Source organism: Pelobates fuscus, chromosome 5 (assembly GCF_036172605.1).
Source record: "Pelobates fuscus isolate aPelFus1 chromosome 5, aPelFus1.pri, whole genome shotgun sequence".
NCBI lineage: Eukaryota > Metazoa > Chordata > Amphibia > Anura > Pelobatidae > Pelobates > Pelobates fuscus.
In genome coordinates this window covers 251,567,724-251,585,165 of record NC_086321.1, presented here as the reverse complement: position 1 = coordinate 251,585,165, position 17,442 = coordinate 251,567,724, and the positions used below count along the sequence as shown (strand labels likewise).

The window sequence follows — 17,442 nt, the reverse complement described above, 5'->3', positions numbered from 1 at the left end:
GAGACCATATCTTCAGAAGGATATTGATACCTTAGAGAGAGTTCAAAGAAGGGCTACTAAACTGGTTCATGGATTGCAGGATAAAACTTACCAGGAAAGGTTAAAGGATCTTAACATGTATAGCTTGGAGGAAAGACGAGACAGGGGGGATATGATAGAAACATTTAAATACATAAAGGGAATCAACACAGTAAAGGAGGAGACTATATTTAAAAGAAGAAAAACTACCACAACAAGAGGGACAAAGGTTTAAAAATAATATCAGGAAGTATTACTTTACTGAGAGGGTAGTGGATGCATGGAATAGCCTTCCAGCTGAAGTGGTAGAGGTTAACACAGTAAAGGAGTTTAAGCATGCGTGGGACAGGCATAAGGCTATCCTAACTATAAGATAATGCCAGGGACTAGTGAAAGTATTTAGAAAACTGGGCAGACTAGATGGGCCGAATGGTTCTTATCTGCTGTCACATTCTATGTTTCTATATGTTTCTATGTAAATCTACACTATCAGTTGCCATTATTGCCACAAGTTCATGGATCTTATTCCCTAAACTGCAAGCATTTGTAGACATGACTCTAAGCTTATAATTTTGTTAACACACTTGCTACAGGCACCTTCTGTCCTTGTTTTAGGGGACAATTGGATTGATGTTTTATCACCCCTTTGCCCCCCCCTCCTAGTTTAAATACATCATAGCAAAACCTCTGAACTGCTCACTGAGAACATTTGTTCCCTTTTGAGAAAGATGCAAACCATCTTTTTTGTACAGTTTATTTCCATTCCAAACAGAGCTACCATGAGAAATAAAGTCAAATCCTTGCTCCCGACACCATTCACCAAGCCACAAGTTAAAGTCCCTTATACGCATCCGCCTGTCGTTCTGAGTGTTATGCACAGGCAGAACTTCAGAGAATGACAGTGTGGAAGCAACCTGCCGTATATCATTGGCAAAAACACTAAAATCATCCTTAGCCTCTGAAACCTCATTGCAAGCCAAGTCATTTGTCCCTAGATGGACAAGTACATCCAATTCGCCTTCCTGCTTTGCTCGCTTAACAATATTACAGATACGTCTCCTGTCTCTGTGAGCAGTAACTCCGGGAAGACACATCACAAGACCACCATTGTCCATCTCCACACCTCTTATGATGGAATCCCCTAACAACAACTGCTTTCTATTAGGCCACACCATAGTCTGAGTGCCTCTCTCCACAACACCACTAGCCTCAGTGCCTCTCTCCACAACACCACTAGCCTCAGTGCCTCTCTCCACAACACCACTAGCCTCAGTGCCTCTCTCCACAACACCACTACACTCTGAAACTGCAGAAAATGAATTATGTAGAGCGTAATGATAGTAATAATCTATTTTGCTTTTATTTTGTGTACAATTTTTAGGTACTTGGTTTATTATTTCCCATCTGACCTGTTCTATAATTTTTCGTGCATCCGCCCGATCCGAGTCATTGTTGCTGCATTGAAGGAGGTGACCAGGACTTGGAAGATATTATCAGGGGTCACACAAGCACACAGCCGGTTTCAGGATGCCTGGCTCGTCATGATTACAATCGGCTGGGCTAAAGGTACTATGGAAAATCTGTGGATGTCTACAAACTTCACACTGTACCATACAAACTGCTGACACTTATTTCTCCTCCTAACTAGTGGTTTGTAATTATATGTGATCCGTAAGCTGGACACTAGGGTCTAGATTTAATACTATTGGATAAGCTTTCCAAAACATTTAATATCTTTGGATAAACTTTTAAAATTATTTTTTTAATCAACATATTACATATATATATATATAGATAATGACTTAATCTAAATTAAGTTGTTATGGTACCAGAGGGCATTTACAAAACTGGCTTGGAAAGAAAAGTACCTTTTGAAGCCAGTTTTGTAAATGGGGATTCACCAATTGGCTGATAGCGCAAGCTGACTTCTCTCAGCCAATCAAGGGCTCCTTCCCCACGGCACCCCATGCTTCCTGAAACTGAAGATTGGAAGTTGGATGCTGCCTCGGAGGGGGAGTTGAGATCGGTGCTCAATGCAAGTTTGGATTGATTTAACCTCTTGGGGTTTCTTGGCACCATAAGGCAAAATAAGAACTTAATTTAGAGGAAATTGTTATGGTGCCTAAACTGTCCCTTTAAAATGTTACAAAATTAAAATATTTTTTTATAATAATTTGAAATGTTTCTCCAAAAATATGAAATAATTAGAAAATCCTTTTTAACAATATTAAATCAAGGTCATACAGATTTTATGAAAATGCAAAGACTAAAGGTACACTTGAAGTGTGTGAATGTCTACAGCCGGGCTATCAGTGTAAAGTTGTGTTCATTAACTCTGCCATTTCATTTGTGAGGCTGCATTGTGCTTTTAAATTTGCTTCATTCATAAAATGTCACTTTTGAAACGCCAATACTTATCTTGTTATATTGATTACTGAGATTGTTTCTTTTTTTTTTTTTTTTTTTATTTGACAAACTCTGTATATAATTATTCAGAAGATCTGTTTTTCTCTCCTTTTTGTCTTCAGCTGCTGGAGGAGGTCTGATCTCCAATTTTGAACAACTTGTAAGAGGTGTCTGGAAACCAGAGAGCAATGAACTTCTCAAGATGTCCTAGTATGTGAATGAGTATTATTGTTTAGTCTATTGTGATTTTAAGCTAGCTGTACAATATTGTAATTAAGACCTTTTTGTAGAGGTTGAAAACGTGCATTATATTTATTAAATAACACCTGTCTGCATTATTTACATACCGATAAGAAAAACTTATTTGTTTATATACAGTTAAAGTAATATTTTTTGTGCCATTTAGTAGAATAATACTATAGGCAACCGCGCAGTGCGTGTTAATATGGGCATAGAGTAATTGAATTTGCTCTTATTTTTCCTTGATCATGCAAGGCTGGAGATTTTTTATTTATTTTTTGTAAATCTTTGTTTTATTGAAGCGTTTTATGTTCATTACAGAAGGGAAGAAACGGATGAATGAGATATATCAGCAAATTTTCATACATTTGCAAGAGCTTATATCATAGATACACATTCACATTTATGTCTGCTTAATTTTATGTTTTATGAGATGTCGCTTTGTCTGATTAGCTCGCCATATGTGGTTATGGTAATGCACTAACAATGTAGGTTCGCTCGGATGCAATGCTTGACTGGGCACTTTAACCCCTTAAGGACCAAACTTCTGGAATAAAAGGGAATCATGACATGTCACACATGTCATGTGTCCTTAAGGGGTTAATGAGAAAACAACGTAAGACTATGGACGGTCGCAAACGTCTGTTGAGCTAGCAATTTATAGGACAGGATAAGGTCGTCGCTTAGATAATAATATATTGTTATATCAGTAAACCGGCTAGTCGCGTTGTCTCGGTTAATGTCGCTGCGGCATGTCATCTATTGTCATAGGCTAGTTTTGTCTCGTTTCATTCTATCATTGAGCGCTCACGTGTTGATTAAGGGGAGCGGACTAATGGAGATTGCAAGAACAACTGGGCATATCTAAGCGAGCCGAGTAGGTGTGTCACGTCATGTTAAGCGCAAGCTAGTTGTAGTAGCTAATGTGCTAGATGCGTGTATGGTCTGACCCCCCTTGCTAGGTTCCCCACATCGCTAGATGAAAACACACCAAAATATACATCTTTAAGGTTATCACCAGCAATTCCTGCCCATCAGTTCAATTGTTTAGCTAACATTCAGGTTACTTCGGATAGAGCACTACACCGCACTCTGAATTCTGAATTAGCACAAGTGCTCGTCAAGCAGCCAGGCAAGCCAGAGTACACGATAATCATAATATGCATGGTGATATGAGTAACTTGGGATCAAGCCTCCTCAGTTCGAGAAAAATGACTGGGACATAGCAATACCAGGGTACTCTTTATATAGAAAAGACAGGGAAGGCAAGAAAGGGGGAGGGGTGGCCCTGTATGTAAAGAATAGCATAAAATCTAGCCTAATAAAGGTTAGTGAGGCGAACATAGAGTCAGTTTGGGTTACGTTAGAATTTGGTAATCACACAGTAACTCGTGTAGGTGTGATTTATAGGCCCCCAGGACAAATTGAAGAGTTAGATAATCTACTAGTTGAAGAAATAGCTAAAATGACAATGAAGGGGGAAGTTATCATCATGGGTGACTTTAATCTAACTGATGTAAATTGGAAAACAAAAATAGCTACTTGTGCCAGGAGCACACATATTCTAAACTCCCTACTGGGATTGTCTCTAAAACAAGTCGTTGAGGAGCCAACTCGTAAAGAGGCCATACTAGATTTAGTGTTAACAAATGGAGATTTGGTATCAGATATTACTGTAGGTGAAAGTTTAGGATCCAGTGATCATCAGTCAGTGTGGTTTAATATAAGAACAGTGACTGAGTCACACCACACAAAAACAAAAGTTTTAGACTTTAGAAAAACAGACTTTTCCAAAATTAGAATATGTGTAAAGGAGTCATTATCAGACTGGAGCAATTTAAATGGAGTCCAAAGGAAATGGGATTATTTAAAAGTTGCACTACTGAAGGCAACAGAAAATTGCATTAGGCTTGTCAGTAAAAGCAAAAAATTCAAGAAACCACTGTGGTACTCCACAGATGTAGCCAAAATAGTAAAAAACAAAAAGTTAGCATTTAGTAATTATAAAAAAACCCAGAGTGAGGAAGACAGAATGACCTATAAGATTAGGCAGAAAGAGGCTAAGCAAGTTATAAGAGCTTCCAAATCACACACAGAAGAGAAAATAGCACAGTCAGTAAAAAAGGGGGACAAAACCTTTTTTAGATACATAAATGAGAAAGAAAAGTAAAACAAGGATTAGTTAGATTAAAAACAAAAGAAGGAAGGTATGTATGTATGATGAGGATAAAGGTCTAGCTGACTGCCTCAATGAATATTTTTGTTCGGTATTTACAGATGAAAATGAAGGAAAGGGACCTCAGTTAAGAAAAAGGATAAATGAGTCATTTATTACACGTGAGTTTACAGAGGAAGATGTTCTATTTCAACTGTCAAAAGTAAAGACAAATAAGTCAATGGGACCTGATGGAATACACCCAAAGCTATTAAAAGAGCTTAGTGGTGTACTAGCAAAACCATTAACAGATTTATTTAACCAATCATTGATAACAGGAGTAGTCCCAGAAGATTGGAAGTTAGCGAATGTTGTGCCCATTCACAAGAAAGGTAATAGGGAGGAGTCGGGTAACTATAGGCCAGTAAGCCTAACTTCAGTAGTGGGGAAAGTGATGGAAACCATGTTAAAGGATAGGATTGTTGAACATCTAAAAACACATGGATTTCAAGATCAGAGACAACATGGGTTTACTTCAGGGAGATCATGCCAAACTAATCTTATTGATTTTTTTGATTGGGTAACTAAAATTATAGATCAGGGTGGTGCAGTAGACATTGCTTACCTCGATTTCAGTAAGGCTTTTGACACTGTTGCACATAGAAGGCTTATCAACAAACTACAATCTTTAAGTTTGGATTCCAATACTGTTGAATGGGTAAGGCAGTGGCTGGGTGACAGGCAACAGAGGGTTGTAGTCAATGGAGTATATTCGAAGCTTGGGCTTGTCACCAGTGGGGTACCTCAGGGATCTGTACTTGGACCCATTCTCTTTAATATTTTTATTAGTGATATTGCAGAAGGTCTTGATGGTAAGGTGTGTCTTTTTGCGGATGATACTAAGATATGTAACAGGGTTGATGTTCCAGGAGGGATAAACCAAATGGAAAATGATTTAGGTAAACTAGAAAAATGGTCAGAGTTGTGGCAACTGACATTTAATGTGGATAAGTGCAAGATAATGCATCTTGGACGTAAAAACCCAAGGGCAGAGTACAGAATATTTGATAGAGTCCTAACCTCAACATCTGAGGAAAGGGATTTAGGGGTGATTATTTCTGATGACTTAAAGGTAGGCAGACAATGTAATAGAGCAGCAGGAAATGCTAGCAGAATGCTGGGTTGTATAGGGAGAGGTATTAGCAGTAGAAAGAGGGAAGTGCTCATGCCATTGTACAGAACACTGGTGAGACCTCATTTGGAGTACTGTACACAGTACTGGAGACCATATCTTCAGAAGGATATTGATACCTTAGAGAGAGTTCAAAGAAGGGCTACTAAACTGGTTCATGGATTGCAGGATAAAACTTACCAGGAAAGGTTAAAGGATCTTAACATGTATAGCTTGGAGGAAAGACGAGACAGGGGGGATATGATAGAAACATTTAAATACATAAAGGGAATTAACACAGTAAAGGAGGAGACTATATTTAAAAGAAGAAAAACTACCACAACAAGAGGACATAGTCTTAAATTAGAGGGACAAAGGTTTAAAAATATCAGGAAGTATTACTTTACTGAGAGGGTAGTGGATGCATGGAATAGCCTTCCAGCTGAAGTGGTAGAGGTTAACACAGTAAAGGAGTTTAAGCATGCGTGGGACAGGCATAAGGCTATCCTAACTATAAGATAATGCCAGGGACTAGTGAAAGTATTTAGAAAACTGGGCAGACTAGATGGGCCGAATGGTTCTTATCTGCCGTCACATTCTATGTTTCTATGTTTCTATGTTCGTCATAGGGGCTGCAAAAATCACCGGTCTGTCTTATTGTGGCAGGATGAAGGCAGGTGTCGTTTAGCCATACGGTCTAACTCGTAGGTATGCCATTCCAATGCTGTAGGTTAGTCCATGTGCTTTCCCTGCTGACTGGGTTCACAGGGTCCCTGCATCCGCCGGGTCTTCCATTGGACAGTACTGGCGTGGGCCTCCATGGTGTTTCCGCTGTCGTGATGTCTCTGCGTCCAGGAGCCATTTGCCTGAGGCCTGAGGCCTTAATAGGCGCTCGTGCCCTGTCGCCATTGATCCCATCAGCAGGATCGTGGGCCCAGGGTTCCGCCGGAATCCAGAACTTCTTCCTGTCGGCATGAACCACGTGGGTGGTGAGTTACATGCGCCATGCGCCCGGTATGTCTCCAAACTTGGGGACTGCTGCCCGGTGTGGGTCTGTTGATTCTTGTTGCCCTGTGCGCTGGGCCAGGTGAGAGCTGTAATCCGTTTTTGGCTCTGTGTTTCAGTACTTGCGTGCATGGCCTCCGCCATCTTTAACGTGGGCTCTGGACCTGCATGATGCCTTGTCACTGCCTCAGAGTGTGGCTGTGAGGCTTGGTCCAGAGGGGGGGGGGGGGAAATCGGGGCTTGGGCCGGGTCTGCCGATGGTCCACATGTTTGTCGGGCTCCATCAGGCAGGATAGTGGAGCGGCGGCCATCCACTCCACTCACCGCCAGGTGAGGTCCCGCCTGGCGCAGCAGGGATCTCCCCTCCGAGGGACTAGAACTCCGGGAGAAAGCTTCTCCTCAGCTCAGGCAGCCCGTTCTCTTTGTGGGTCACAGCTACAGGCAAGTAATTTCTCCCATAATCACGTTTTGTAAGCTTTGTAGGTTTTGTTTTGCAGGAGCTGAGCTCTCCTACGGCCGCTCAGCTCTGCGGCCCGGCACCGCCCCCCAATGCTGTAGATTTTGTGACATTACAGCGATACATGTTTAGCCTCTATAAGGCATTAAGCATTTATTCTAACTTTCTGTGTCCTGTCAGGAAAAGTAATACCTCCAGTTTTCTGACACATTTAGAATATCAGGAAAAATCAAAGTTCCCATTATTACTGCCTATATAGCAGTGGTTCCCAAACTTTTTAGGTTCAAGACGTCCTTAATATATCAATATTTTTCCAAGGCACCCCAAGTCAAAACAAATTTCTAGGTTGTACAGCGCTGTGCCAAATACTGGCGCTACAGTAAAATGTATAGTGTTGGTGTTTAACCCCTAGTGACCATGGATGTATCACGTACTTCCAACAAAAAACGGTCCTTAAGGAACGCGGACGTACCATGATCACTTCCAGCAGCTCTAATGGTATTGCAGTGATGCCTCGATGTTGATTCATCGCTGCAATACCCCCCTCACTGCCGGTGGCCACATGGAGCCTGGCAGTGAGGCAGAGCAGCGTAAGCCATTAGGCAGGCTTCCGATGCTCTGCCTGTACTGAGGGCCTCGAGAGGTCAAGGCACTTAGTTAAAGTTAAAGTTAGAACATTTTTAACCACTACCCTCCCTTCCTCCCTTTTTCCTTCCCATGTACTTACCGATCGCTGCATTTCTCCCACCAGCGTTCAGTCTTCTTCTTGGGGGGGACTGACTGGCCTCAGCCCAGACAGTCCCCCCTCTGCACTGTAGGAATAAAAGAGCGGTCACATGGCCACAATAGGTGTCCACAGTGCTGCCAGCAGGGGGACTGCCTGAACTGACAGGCAGTCCCCTTGCTGGTGTAGAAAGTAAAAAAAAATATATATATATATATATATATATATATATATATATATATATATATATATATATATATATCTATCATACTAAGTGCATTTTTTAAAATCAATATATACATATATTACTAGGTAACCGCTTAAAATATATTAACCCTTGGATAGGTCAAATGATCTTCCACCAGCCAAAGGACATAGGCTAGGGTAGACCTATAACCCTAACCCCTTGTTAAGGAGGGGACACCTGGTTGTACTAGTACAATGGGGTGACCCTAACTACTAGAAATAGAAAAAAAAAAATAACAATATCCCAGACGTCCACTCCAATGGAGATGGGTGTATGGGAATTAGTACAACCTGGAATAGAGTAGTAGCAAAACCAACAAATAAAAAAACCTTTATTGAATCTAAAGTTGTGCAGCTACTATATCTAATAGAGGGTCCTAAATAGGAAACAAATTTTCCACCATAACCACCATACCCCATAGAGAATATATATCCATCTGTCGCTAATACCTCGGCACCGCACTCAGCTAATGCCTACCTGAACCAAGGACCCTATAGAAGTTAACTCAAAAACAAGGTGAAGTGCTACATAACAAGTGAAGGAGTGCATAATAAAATTTGAAAATAAATGAAGCCCGACACGCTTTTCAGCTTATTATAATGCCGTCGTCAGGGGAAAAGTGAACTGTCTCATCAAGGAGTCTGTTGATTAAAGTCAGCCGTTCAGGGGTCAAGGCACTCAGTATTAGTAAAAAATAAAATTAAAAAAATATATTTAAAAAAATCAAAAAAAGTAACTTTCTACCCACCCTTCCTCTCCCTCCCCATATACTTACTGATCGCTGCCATCCCCTGCCGGTGATCAGTCTTCTTCTTTGGGGGACTCTCTGGACTGAGCCCAGTGAGTTCCCCCCCTCTGCAGTTTAGGACCCCAAGGGGCCATGTGACCGTCCCATAGGCGTCCTCAGTGCTGCCTGCAGGGGGAATGCCTGAACTGACAGGCAGTCTCCCTGCTGGTGAAAAAAGTTAAAATAAAGTATAAAAAAGTTACAAAAATAAATAAACGGTAGTTTAAAAAAAATAAAAAATAATAATAAAAAAAAAAATATATATATATATATATATATATAATCTCTTATAACGTCATACTAAGTGTATTTTTTATAAATATTAAAACTACACTTAGAGTAAATGTACACGTGTGTGTGTGTGTGTATATGTGTATATATATATATATATATAATGTGTATATATTAAATAAACTGTAAAAATAATTTTACAAAATTGTCATTTTATTCAAACTGTATTTTAATGTTAATATATTCATATCAAAATACACTTAGAATTATATATATATATATATACACCAAATTGGAGACAGGTGCACTCAAAAGGTCTCTGTTCCTTTTAAACTTTTTTTATTTGTGCATCACATCCAAAAAATGTCCAATCAACGTTTCGACCCGTATCAGGGTCTTTTTCAAGATCGTGCCAAGATTTATTTTTGTGTGTATATATATATATCTCCCTCGGGGGTATTGTTATATTCGGGAGACTTCGCTGAACACAAATATGAGTGTTTACGACAGTAAAACTTATCACGACGATGAAGCCATCAGTAAAAGTGCAGTTTTTGTAAAAAAAAAACAAAAAACAATATGAACACTAACTTTGGCAAGCGTTTGTGGCTACTACAAAAGACCGGATATACCCCACATTGAATACTGTGGGTTATCTACTTTTACAAATGGTATGCCATGATGAGGTTAATTTTCATTCCTGGGATGCTATACGGTCTCATAGGCAACATTGGGGGCACAATTGTACTCGGGAGATGTTGCTGAACACATATTGGGGTGTTCTTTGTCAGTTACACAGAACAGGAAAAATTACACAAAAAAATGGGACTCACAAGGGCCACTGAGCTACTGGTGACACCCGGGCGAATCGACGGGTACTAAACATGCCACAATTGATGCGAGAATCGCCCGTGTACCGTATGCGGCCTACAAGCATGGCCGGCGCGGAGGAGACGGCCGCTCCTCCGAAGCCATACTCGCCTGGACACTCGATACTGGGCCCTTGTTCCCCCCCCATTTGGACCGGCGGGGGTAATCCCGGTCCCCATCGACGGACAGCAGGTTCTCGCTCACACCCTAAAAGCCAGCGCAGACACAGGCCCTACACAATGCGGGCCTAGCATGCACGCCGCGACACGAATGGCGCTTGTAGATGCGGGCCATGGCGACGACATGATCAAGCGCTCCCTCCGACGCATAGAGGGCATTCCAGCATTCCAGCGCTTCTGGCAGCAATTGGAGCAGCGTATGGCGCAGCAAGCACCGAAGCCTCCGCGGGAGGTGAGAGAAGCCGAGATGAAAAGGCCGAGCGTGTCCCACTCGGGCAGACCCCAGCCTGGAGCACACACCACCCAGGCTCCCTGCCTACCTGGGCCGAAGGCCAAGAGGGGTAAACCCCCACAGCATCACCCACGACGCCGGAGACCCACCCACCGCTGGCGGCGGCGCAACATCGGGGTCCTCCGCAGCGCCCATGAAGGGGAAGACCCGGCTACACGACATGTCGGAGTCTGTGGAATACAGATGCAGACCTTCCATGAGGCCTGGGGCTGGAGTGGGAGCTGACGCGGCCCATGAAACACCTACATGATCATCATGCAAGACCGCAGAGCAGATTACCTCATACAACAACACGCCCAGGTATAGGGTGAAAGAACGCAGCCCAACCACCGGCTTGGACACAGAACAGGACTTTGGACGCTCCCTAACTACTATGATAGACTGTAAGCCTAGAGTCATGTTTGCCTTTTTAATTTCGCTACCTAGGCCTGACCTCTTACTTAATTTTTATTGTTAATTTTTTTTTTGCCAAGCATCCATAAGCGTGCCCTAGCATTTTAGCATTTAGCATTTTAGATTTCTATGAGGATCCCTTTTTGTCTTTACCAGGCATGCAATGTATCCTAAAGCTGCCTAAACCGACAGCCAGCCTAACCTGTTAACTATGCCTTATATCCAGAGTGCACAGTATGTTTATGCCTTACTACATGTTATCTTGCACAACGCATCTGACATCCCTAACACGCTTGTTATGGATTGCTAGCTTGTACTATTTTCTAGGGCAACACAAGCCTGCTTATAGATCGCAGACACTGTAGATGAATACCTAACTTGCTATACACATGATGCACTAAGCTAGCCTCTTCTCCATCGTGCCTTAGAATAGGAGCAGTAATCTATCACTATAGCATGCTACAGCGGAGTTTAGCCCGTGTGAATATGAGTATGTTTAATGTTATTAATTTGTGGCAGAATCCAGTTACTTTTCCCAGAGCGTTTGACCTGTCACGCCGTAAGCTACCTTTACCATGTTGACATGTACTGAGCGAGAGTCAGTGCTGCTTAACATGTAGCATGACTAACCTGTTAACTTTTACACATGTCTTTAACAATTGCTTGTAAAACAATGTTTACTCAACGTTTTAAAAAACAAAAAATATATGGCAGTCCTTCGAAGGAGTGTATTATGTACCATCTTGTTTCCACCAACTGTATTACCCCATACCGCCTCCTCTCTTCATTCTGTACCCCATAACGCAAATGCCATAATAAAAGAAAGATTGACAAAAAAAAATGATTACCCAAATGTTTGACACAGACTGGTGGAAGAATTAGTGCATGGCAAGTGTTAAAATACCACTATTTGAAATACCCTAGGGTGTCTACTTTTCAAAAATATATGGTTTGATGAGTGTAAATTACATTGGCCAACTTCAAAAATGTCCCAAATAGGACACGGCTGCATGATGACCAGCTGTGAAAATTCCAAGTTGGAAAACTGGAATGCGCACCCTCCAAATAAGGTCTTTTAGCCCCCAGATAACCTGACACACTGATACATGGGGGTTATCACTGTACTCCGGAGATGTTGCTGAACACATATTGGGGTGTTCTTTGGCAGTAACCCTTAAAGTTCTCCGTACATGTATTCTTAAATTGCTATGTGTGTCAAATTGTTTTATTTCAAATTATTATTTATTTATTTTTAAATTTGGCATAGATTGGTGGTAAAATGGTTGCATGAAAAGAGTCATAATAAATTAAATATAGTTTAATACCTTATGTTGTCTACTTTTAAAAAAATATATACATGTGAAGGGTTATTCAGGGAATAATAATTCTACGTATATATTTATGTAACATTTTTACATAATTAGGTTATTTTATTAATTACAATTTGCGGGACCTGCCTGACAACCCAGGCAGAAAGTCCAGGGAATTTAATTTGCTAGCACTATATTTAACCCTGTAACTTTCCAATACACCATAAAACCTGTACATGGGGTATTGTTTTACCTGGGAGACTTCGCTAAACACAAATATTAGTGTTTCAAAACAATGCCTTCGAGACCGTATGGTTGCCCAGGAATGAGAATTACCCCCATGATGGCATACCATTTGCAAAAGTAGACAACCCAAGGTATTGCTAATGGGGTATGTCCAGTCTTTTTTAGTAGCCAAAATTGTCGTTTAAATTCGTTTTTTGCATTTTTCACACACAAACAAATATGACCACTAACTTTAGCCAGTGTTTGTGACCAAGTGGTTACTAAAAAAGACTGGACATACCCCATTTGCAATACCTTGGGTTGTCTCCTATGGCTACCAAACGGTCTCAAAGGCAACGTAACCAATCTGGCGAATTTCAATGTGAAAAAACTGAAAAATGTAACATGCTATATTTGACCATGTAACTTCCCAAAACACCTTAAAACCTGTACATAGGGGGTACTATTTTACATGTGAGACATCGCTGTGTAGTAAAAGCAAACCGTATTATGACATTCACAGTTAGAATGTCACATAGAACTAAAACATGTTTTTAAAATTCTTATTTTCTCTCCTTTTTTTTTAATATACTATTCATATTAAATTGTTTTATACCTAAATATTTGATGTTAAACGAAAGCCCTGTTTCCCCTGCATAAAATGATGTATAATAAGTGTGGGTGCACATAATATGAAAGAGGTGAAATACGCCTGAACAGACATATAGCGCAAATTCAAGTTTTTTGTTTTGATCACAATGTGTACATTTGGCTCAGTCCTTAAGGGGTTAAGGGGTTTAAATACAAGAATGTTTGTTTATCTTTTATTTTTTGTAATTGCATTTACTGTGAAATACAAACATGATGTGCAATCATGAGTAGCTCTATAGGGGTGATACATTAGATTTTTACTCTTTTTAATTGCCATTTAAGCATCAGCATTCTTCATCAGCTAATTGTAACAATATTTGAATGTAACACATTTTTTTTATTGATGGCACACTATCTATATCCAGTTGAGATTTTTTTAGACATATGTATTTGATAAAAAAAAAATGAATTTACTATGAATCTCAATCTGTCCACCTGCTTCTTTTTAAATTTTCTTTTTTTTTATCTGTGATATCAAGTAAATAAAGTCTCTGTAGTGATGGTGTGTGTGTGTGTGTGTGTGTGTGTGTATATATATATATATATATATATATATATATATATATATATATATATATATATATATATATATATATATATATATATATATATATATATATATATATATACACACACACACCATCACTACAGAGACTTTATTTACTTGATATCACAGATAAAAAAAAAGAAAATTTAAAAAGAAGCAGGTGGACAGATTGAGATTCATAGTAAATTCATGTGTCCTTAAGGGGTTAAAAGGGACCATTCAATGGACAACCTTAATATTAATGACTTCCAGCAAATCAATAACAGGTAAAATTCTTGACCTATTTCAGCATTGCCTGAAAAAAACATTAACCACTGAACATATTGTGTGTGTGTATATATATATATATATATATATATATATATATATATATATATATATATATATATATATATATATATATATATATATATATATATATATATATATATACACACACACAATATGTTCAGTGGTTAATGTTTTTTTCAGGCAATGCTGAAATAGGTCAAGAATTTTACCTGTTATTGATTTGCTGGAAGTCATTAATATTAAGGTTGTCCATTGAATGGTCCCTTTTAACCCCTTAAGGACACATGACATGTTTGACATGTCATGATTCCCTTTTATTCCAGAAGTTTGTTCCTTAAGGGGTTAAAGGATATCATGAGATCCACTGAAATTCTGTACCAAATCTCTAAAACTGCTTTCTTTGCAGCCCTGTGAAGGTGAGTTTGGTTGGAGCTGTTCTGTTTACGTTGCAGCAAGCTCAGCATCTTCCTCTTTCAAGAAACAACCTCATGTTATTCTACACCTTGTTTCTGGTCGCTATAAAGGTAAAACCCTGCTAGTCGCCTTATTAAACCCCAGTAATGTTGGGTAATATTTCAGTTTGTAATCATTCTGGCCCAGAGAAAGGATGGCACAAAGGATCGTACAAGCAGAATTATTGTGAATTGATACAGTTTTGTGCTAAATAAAACCAAGAAGTAGTTTATATAGCTTGTCATTGTTTAACTGATGGTACAAAATTTTAAGATACCAAGAAGACTAAACCAATGACACTAAATATCATGTCTTGAGAATGTGGCATAAGTACAATAAACCAGAATGGAATAACAATTAATGCAGGAAGGAACGATTAACTAGGATTACAGAAGGTCTGATTTAGAAGTAGACGATATTTAACCATTTTATTTAAAGCATAAAATAGCTTGTGCAATGCCACAATTAAAGGGACTCTATAGGCACCCAGACCATTTCAGCTCATTGAGGTGGTCTGGGTGCAGTGTCTCAGGTCCCTTAGCCCTGGAAAGGTAATTATTGCAGTTTTTAATTAACTGCAATAATTACCCTTATGGGTTAACCCCACCTCTAGTGGCTGTCCAATAGATAGAGGGACTTTATGGTCCAAGTCGCGTGGCACTGGACGTTCTCACACTATGCATGAGGACATTCAGCATGATGCGAAACCCCATAGAAAAACATGTAAAGCTTTCCTAAGTAGCTGTTCTAATGCGAGTGTGACCATTGCTGCTCATGCGCATTAGGTCTCCCCCGCCGACGTGCAAAGGCAGACCATGAGCCAGCGCCAAGGGTCATCTTGTAAGTGACAGAAATAGTTTTTAACCCGTTCTGCACCACAGGGAGGCGGGGGGGAGAGAGATAGTGCCAAGAAAAAAAAACGTTGTTTTTCTGGCTCTACAGTTTTCCTTTTGGCTTACACATTTTAGTTGAAATAATTAAAGGCACACTATAGTCACAAAAACCACTTTAGTTTAATAAAGCAGTTTTTCTATAAAGAACCTGTCTCTGAAGTCTCACTGTACAATTCTCTGCCATTTAGGAGTTAAATCACCTTTGTTTCTGTTTTGCAACAATATCCACACCTCCCCTGCATGTGACTCACACAGACTGCATGAAAATGGCTTCATTTTCAGACATTAACTTACCTTTTAATCTTCTGCTATGTGAATTAAATTCTAAATACACACCGGAGAATACTGCAAGGTCTAGCAAGCTGTTAACCGTGTAGGAGATAAGAAATTCCAAAATGAAACAGATTGTGCAATAAAGGAAGTATAAACATTAGATCTCCCTTTACTGAAAGTGTTTAGGAAGTTTGTACAAGTTAAATGCAGGGAGTGTGCCTTGGGCTACATAAACAAAGATATTTAACTCCTAAATGGCAGTGAATTGAGTAGTGAGTCTGCGGGAGCATGATCTATACACCAAAACTGCCCTGATAAGCTAAAGTTGTTTTGATGACTATACTGTCCCTTTAAATGGTTGCTTCATTTGTGTCTCTTCAGTTTTGTCATTGCTAGGATTTTATTCATTTTTTGTTTACTTTATATACCCTATAGGTTAAACTGAATATTGGGTTATTTTTGGGTGTAACTAAATGTCTTCTTTCCATCTTCACTCTGTCTAGGTCCAAATGATGCTGACACATTCCTCAACTTCTCCATTCCAACCTATTGAGGCTGCACTGTGTCGCCTGCTGTTCTCTTGTCATCAGGCTCAAACTCCAGTAAACGAAAAGGTCACCACCTCTGCAGATGCCAAAGCAGAGACTTCCAAGAAACCAGTAGAGAAGCTCAGTGCCAAGATCAGTGAACGTGCGCAAAAAACAGAGGCTAAAAAAAGCGATTGAGCCAAACAATACAGTATATCCAAAAGTAAAATAATTTGTAATTTGATGTCATTCACTTTTAGAGCACACCTGTGACTGTAATTTCACATTTATTGGGATAAATTATAATATATTTAAGGAAAGCAAATATAACATTTTAATATAATTAGAATAACCATACAGAGCATATTGCTGTGCATTGTTCGTCTGGTGATTTATATATGTTTTTTTTTCTTTTCTTTCTCTCTCCAAAGAAGCTCTATAAAATAATTTTGTAAAAGATTGATTACTTAAAATTATACTATAGTCACCAATTTATCTTTAACTTAATGGAGCAATTTGTGTATAGAGCTCACTACTTTATTCCCTGCCATTTAGGAGTTAAAGCACTTTTGTTTCTGCCAATGCAGCCTTAGCCACACCTCCCGTGGCAGTGACAGGCACAGCTTGTATGAAAACAAAATGGTTTCATTTTCAATCAGATGTTGCTTTAAAAGTTTTTATCTCCTGCTCTGTAAATTGAACTTTAGTCACATACAGGAGCCTCCTGCAGGGTCTAGCAAGCTGTTAACAGTGCAGGAGATAATACATTCAAAATTAAACATAATTTGCAATAAAGTAAGTGTAGATCTCACTTTACAGGAAGTATTTAGGAAGGCTGTGCCAGTCATCTGTAGGGATGTGTGAGTAGGACTGTATAAACAAAGTGAATTAACTACTAAATGGCAGAAAATTGAGCAACCAGACTGCAGGGGCATGATCTACACACTAAAACGGCTTCATTAAGTTGAAGTTGTTTTGGTGACTATAGTGCCCTTTTAATTGCCATTTACTGAGAATTTACTGCTATTGGATTTGACTAATTGTTGTATTACAATCTGATACAGTGTAATCATATACATGTTGCTACTGTCAAGGAG

The 17,442-nt window shown here is 39.5% G+C and overlaps 1 protein-coding gene across 1 annotated transcript in view; it reads left to right on the top strand.

The window, feature by feature from the left end:
- The window catches only part of TMEM38B (transmembrane protein 38B), a 35,847-nt gene extending 19,115 nt beyond the window's left edge, over positions 1–16,732 (top strand). The window contains exons 3-6 of the mRNA XM_063455206.1: positions 1,400–1,584; positions 2,547–2,634; positions 14,606–14,723; positions 16,322–16,732. Coding sequence (XP_063311276.1) covers positions 1,400–1,584; positions 2,547–2,634; positions 14,606–14,723; positions 16,322–16,543 — 613 coding nt within the window. The 3' untranslated portion in view covers positions 16,544–16,732. The remainder of the gene's footprint in view (positions 1–1,399; positions 1,585–2,546; positions 2,635–14,605; positions 14,724–16,321) is intronic.
- The last annotated feature ends 710 nt before the right edge of the window (positions 16,733–17,442 follow it).